General features: G+C 40.0%; 1 protein-coding gene and 1 pseudogene across 1 annotated transcript; both read right to left on the reverse strand.

The window, feature by feature from the left end:
- Window positions 1-2,472: 2,472 nt before the first annotated feature.
- si:dkey-148a17.6 (uncharacterized protein LOC108190685 homolog) lies at window positions 2,473-4,052 on the reverse strand. Its single transcript, XM_034116291.1, has one exon. It carries the CDS (start codon window positions 3,856-3,858, stop codon window positions 2,770-2,772), a length of 1,089 nt encoding a protein of 362 aa, XP_033972182.1. The 5' UTR covers window positions 3,859-4,052; the 3' UTR covers window positions 2,473-2,769.
- LOC117471346 lies at window positions 3,910-6,130 on the reverse strand (annotated as a pseudogene).
- Between the last annotated feature and the right edge of the window lie 246 nt (window positions 6,131-6,376).

The raw sequence follows: 6,376 nt of genomic DNA on the forward strand, positions 1-6,376 counted from the left end.
TAAACTTATTTGAGAGTAATTATCAGTATCTGAACCAGTCTGATTGGTTGAGGGACACATTGGAAACACTTCAGCTGAAATCCTTGACACATAATGATGTTCCCCCTCAACAGCAAAGAACATTTAGCTTCATGACATCACATGCTCAGCATGCTATACAAGTTGTCTTGATATGGCACCACAGTGACATGTTAAGTCTTTGTTCAAGCAGGTTTAACTGGTTTGAAAAAAGTTGTACAATCGAGACGGCAATCTGTACGAGCCCCCACAATACCCAGTTCATAACTATGCTTTGGACTCAGAGGTAGTATCATGTTGTGTGAGGTGTTTGCATGTCTACTATCAAGCCAGAGGTAAAAGCTGTTAAACTAGGCGACACACTTTTGACACACTTTGAAATAAACTTTTGGGGTAGATAAGATTCATGTCTCAGTCATCCCTTTTGGCAGCTCCATCCTGTTGTGTACTTTTAGCTGGTGGAAGTATTGGTTAAATTCAAATGGATAACTTTAATCTGGTTACTATTTGAAACTTTAATGGCTGAGAGGCACATTTTGAAGGCAAAAAGTTATCAATTTACAGTATGATAAGATGGGATAATCCTTTATTAGTCTCACAAAAGGGCTTTCTACAGTGTTACAGCACCAACACTGAAACAACAGGAGGAAACACCAAGTATAGTAAATAAATAATCAGTAAAAAATGTGTATACACATAAAAAGGATATAGATGATGGCACATAATTATGATACAAAATATATCACAGGATTTGAAATTGCACATAATATTGATTGCACATGAACGAGTAAATGAATTTTGAGTCTTGGTATGTGCAGCCTACTGGGAGAATTGCAACTGACAGCAGCAGGAAGGAAGAACTTGCCATACCTCCTTCATGCAGTGCAGGTGAAGCTGCCTGTGGCTGAAAAAGTTGCCAATGGCTGTCACAGTGTCCTGCATGGGGAATGTTCTATATCACACATGATTGTTTAGTCATAATTGTTCTTCCTCCCATCACTTAAGGGGGCACCCTGGCTTTCATAACCATGCATAGTGTAGGATTGTACTCATAATGAAAGGCAATACCACACTGCTAATGTTGTTTCGTTCACATGCTGCTTCCTCATTCTGTGAGCAAAAGGTCTAATATGTCAGCTATGATTTTCATGTCTGACAAATTCATTTTTTGGTCATACCCTTTGCCCTCTTTAATTTTCAACTATCACAGTTAAAATATTTCTGACTCACTAGTACTTAGGGCCAAAGAGGTGACAAGCACTCTCAGAATGGGTTATTAAATCTTCAGTTCAAATCAGTATCACAATGAGCCATCTCGCAGTATCTGACACATACAAAGACACCCCACAACAACCACAACCATGTCAATTCTTCTAAATGTTTTTTCCCCAAATCCCAACTTTCAATTGTCATTCCCAATGTCAAATACATGTTACTTTTAGATCCTCGTCGACATGAACAATTATTAATAAATGCTAAGATTTGTGTCAGCCTGAAATGGTTTGGGGTCCCACTAAAGGGAAATAATTTCACAGTGAAATGTCACCTTATATTTAGTATAATGAATTTGGTCAATCTTTTTTTATCATATACTGTAGATGCTTTGTTTCTACGACTTTACTCCTTTTGCGCAGCTATGTCAACAGACAGATCTGTGATGTATGAAGCAAGACTACGCTGAAAAAGAGAGTCTCACCTTTACCAGTCCTTGGATAAGAAAATACATATACTGGGACAGTAAAAGAAAAGTATAATTAATGAGACACCACACTAAAATTGTAAAGAAAAAAGTGCCACTGCCATCTACTGGTTGTGCCAGTCGGTAAGAGCATTTTTCTGTAGTGATGGCAACACAAACTGAATGCTAAATGTTATGAATATATGACAGACATACGCATTTAAAAATAAGGGAATAAGCTGACACTGAGCTTTATTTCTTAAAGGGTTTTAGTTTTATAAGACTGTGACAAACATTAAGACATGATTCCGCTTTTTGCTGCTCAGCAAAGGGAACATGCAGTTGTTCATTTTGCAATCTTTTCATGGAGAGGAAGTTGAAGGTTTGACTTTTGATTCTAGTGGGAAAGAAGGACAATTGTTTGCTAATTTGTCACGAGTGGAAACCATTTTTAAGAAGTTGTACCTTTTGGATTATTTGATTAATAAAATGGTCAATTGAGGAGAATTTAACACTACAACATAAATTGTTTTGTTACATGAGTTCACAATAACACTGTGGTTGTGAGTGAAATATTCCTCTGCTGCAATTCAGAAAAACAAGAAGTGTCTGACACAACCACAGCCTTATCAGATAAAAACCTTCTGTGTTATGTTCCCACATTACAGGCAATTAGAAAAAATGTACACAGAATCAATAACATAATCATTATTTCCCTTTGTTAGCATTAACAAAACTATAAATAAAAAAATGCTTACATTGAGACCATTGTGTCCATTGCTTATAGCATCATTTATTGTGCAATTTTTGAAAACTATACCGCAAACATTTAACTACACAATATGGGACATTTTTATAAATATATGTTCACAATTTCAACATTTAAAAAAGGTAATTTACAGATTTCAACAAGCATTGCACAGATACACTTCCACTTCCTGTTTTTCTGTGTTGTAATATCATACAAAATTAGTTTAATCACAGAAAAAAGCCCCTTTATTTCTTTAAAAAAATACATTTAAAATACACACATGAATATACACACGGCACAGACACTACATACAATTTAAATATCAGGATGGATTATTTTCGCACATATTTATTAATATGTCCATTTGGTCTTTTGGCTCAGACTCACAGTGAGAACTGTTGGTTGTTTGATTGCTCTGTCTTTTGGTCACAAAGGACAATTCTTTAGTGCCCTCACCTGGGGAGGTGCTGGAGATATGGCGGAAGAGCTTCTGGATGCCGGTGTCCCTCAGAGAGCTCCTGAAGGAGCGAGCTGCGAACATGTAGAGGATGGGGTTAACAGTGCTGCTGATGAAGACCATGGCTCCAGCGATGAAGGTCATGGTGTACCTGACACTTTCCAGATTCTCTGCTGCCTGAGGTAGGGAGTCTTCAATGGCCAGGATGATGACTGAAAGGACATTTCCTATATGATGAGGCGTCCAACAAATGGCAAACACTACCACGACACTGGCAATCAGGACAGTGGATTTGCGCTTGGACTTGAAGGTCATCTGAGTAATCCGGCTGCACAGACAGCCATAGCAGACGATGAGGATGAAGAAGGGTATTATGTAGCCCACCAGGGTTTCCAGCAGCACACACCACAGCTCCTGGGCCACAGAAGTGTACAGCCGGTATAGACAGTGCTCCTCACCAGAATCTGTCCCTACCACCTGAGTTGGGATGACAGGTATGCTGAACAAGAATGCTGCAGTCCACAGAACCAGCAGAACTTTATCCAAAGCTTTCTTTCTCTTCCAGCCAGCTGAGGCAAACGGATAGCGCACAGCCACAAAGCGCTCCACACTCATGAGGGTAATGAAGAAAACGCTGCTATACATACAGGCGTTGATCATGAACACCATGGCTTTGCAGAATGCTTCTCCAAACACCCAGTAGTGGGCCAGGGAGTAGATCCAAAGAGGCAGGGTGATGAGGACCAGCAGGTCAGCTACAGCCAGATGCAGGATGAGCAGCACAGTGTGGGAGCGCTGCTTCACATGTCTCAGGATAGTCCAGATCACCAGCAGATTCCCCGGAGCTCCTATCAGGAATGACAGACCCAGGATCACACACACATATACTGTCCCGCCATCAAACGCCTCAGGGGCCATTTCCACTGAAGAGGGCAGATCGGTCGAGTGGTTCATGCTGTAAGTGTATGTGCTGACTGTGGAGTCTGCATGAAAAGAAAAACAAAGTGCTGTACAAGCAAGTATTCACTTCCCTTTAAGAATAGACAGCTCAGGAAAGGGGTTTCCTCACATGGCTATTTGAGACACAGAGAGGTGATTCATGCATGCGTCATACATCAATTTCTTTTTACCTATAGTCATCAATTAAAAGTAAGTAAATTAGTCAAATAAGTAAAAGAGAAACCCACAATTTCTTTTTTAAATGATCTCAGATAATACATAATCTCACATACTAAAAAGTAATGTGGGAGCAACTCCATGGTACACAACAACATTAAGGCTTGGGAGAATATGTATGATGACAGTTCTCCAATGAAATTGAAAACATTGGAGAAAGAAAAATCTGAAGTAAAGAAACACAAGACTTTTACTCTAAAACAAAAGACACTTTATCACAATCATAGAGCATATCAAATAGAAAGTTTTCAAGATTTTCAACAAAACATCAATATATGATCATCAAAATGAAAAACACATTGTCATTTGTTTTCTTGCCTTGACATCTTAGGGTAAATGGGAAGGCGATGAGAGAAGGCTTGTTTCAATGACTGCATTAAGTGCATGTGACATACTGTACAGTCTTTCAAAGCCTTCATAATAAAGAATAGTCCCATAATAAACTGCAATATATAAATGTCACATTTCCCCAGCATCACAGTTCCAGGGATTCAATTTGTTTCAGAGTCGCTCATCAGCTCCAACTGTGTGTTTGCTGCCCTCTGGCCTGTCTGATGTTGTATTACCAGCTCTCTGAGTTTGCTGGTGTGAGTGACCATTTCCTGGAAAAGCCTGACCAGAGGGGACTGCTCCCAAACTCCCTCGTAAGTTCCTTGCGAAGAGGACGTATAATATAGGATTCACTGAACTGCTGATAAAAACAAGAGCTCCAGAGGTGAAGACAACACTCTCTTGCACACATTCATGATCTGTGCCTGAATTTAGGATGCAAACCACATCAATAATGTTGATGATATGCCAAGGCAACCAGCACAATGTGAAGGCTATCACCACAGCGTGCACAAGCACCATAGATTTTACTTTGGAGTTGTAATTCATTTTCCTTAGCTGGGCAGCTACTAGACAGTAACAGATACTTAGAATGACAAAGGGACTACAAAACCTGCCAAGGACTCCAAACATAACAAGATGATCGCTTGAGTCACAGAGCTGAATTCCTTGATGAAACACGACTCAGTTACATCGCTTTCATCCATTGGTGCGGTCAGTAATGCAGGCACTCCTAGAAGTAATGCGAGGAACCACAGAAGTGCGAGACATGTGCTCATAATGCTCTTGTTCTTCCAGCGCATCATTACAAATGGATGACAGATGGCTAAATAGCGTTCCACACTCATAAGGGTGATAAGGAATATGCTGCTGAACATGCAGACATAGACAATGTACACCAAGGCCATGCAGAAGGCTCCTCCAAACACCAAGGTGTCAGCCAGGGAGTAGATCCAAAGAGGCAGGGTGATGAGGACCAGCAGGTCAGCAACAGCCAGGTGCAGGATGAGCAGCACAGTGTGGGAGCGCTGCTTGACATGTCTCAGGATAGTCCAGATCACCAGCAGGTTTCCCGGAACTCCTATCAGGAATGACAGACCCAGGATCACACACACAACTACTGTCCAACCGTCAAACTCCTCAGGGGTCATTTCCACTGAAGAAGACAGCTCGGTCGAGTCATTCATGCTGCAAGTGTATGCCTTTACAGTGGCGTCTGCATGAAAAGAAAAACAAAGTGCTGTACAAGCAAGTCTTAACTTCCCTCTGAGTTGGAACAGGAAACAGGTTTTTCAGTAAGACCGATGATCTACCGTTATTCCAAAGACCTTTCTGTTTCTATTCTGTTAATGAACTTTATTATCTGTATGTTATGGATCAAGTCAGGGTTATATTGATTTGATTGCCATGTAATGATTTACTGTACTTGACTCACTGCATGGCAAAACAAGTCAAAGGTCTTTTATAGTTCAATCACTGAATGCTTTTATTTTGTGTATTTGTGATGGTTGAGAAGATGCATAAGATAAGAAAAGATGGATCTTTATTAATTCCTGTGGGGAAATTCAGGAGTTTAAAGCACCAACAGATAGAGAATGGAAAACAGGACACTAAAGATTCACACAAGGTCCAGGATAATACAATTATAGATGAAATCCGGATTGTTACACAACACACATTAATGACACCTACTGTAATATGTTCCAAAGTGTACATCAGAAATACGATACGATACGATACGATACGATATTACTTTATTTGTCAGATCAAGTCTGAAATTTGACTTGCGTCACAGCAGCTCCATGTCCAACATCAACAGACAAATATCCAGACACAAATACATGAAACACAAACAACAAACATTTAACATAACAGCACAATCAGTGAGAGAAAACATGCTCAAAGAGCCTTCAGCGTGCATTTGATCTGGGATTCAGCTCTGTATTTACTGTGAGGATTGACTGAT

This window comes from Trematomus bernacchii, unplaced genomic scaffold (assembly GCF_902827165.1).
Source record: "Trematomus bernacchii unplaced genomic scaffold, fTreBer1.1, whole genome shotgun sequence".
NCBI lineage: Eukaryota > Metazoa > Chordata > Actinopteri > Perciformes > Nototheniidae > Trematomus > Trematomus bernacchii.

Bases quoted from the DNA above. Each gene is read 5' to 3' on its own strand.
- si:dkey-148a17.6 (XM_034116291.1), bottom strand. From the start codon at position 3,858: ATGAACCACTCGACCGATCTGCCCTCTTCAGTGGAAATGGCCCCTGAG.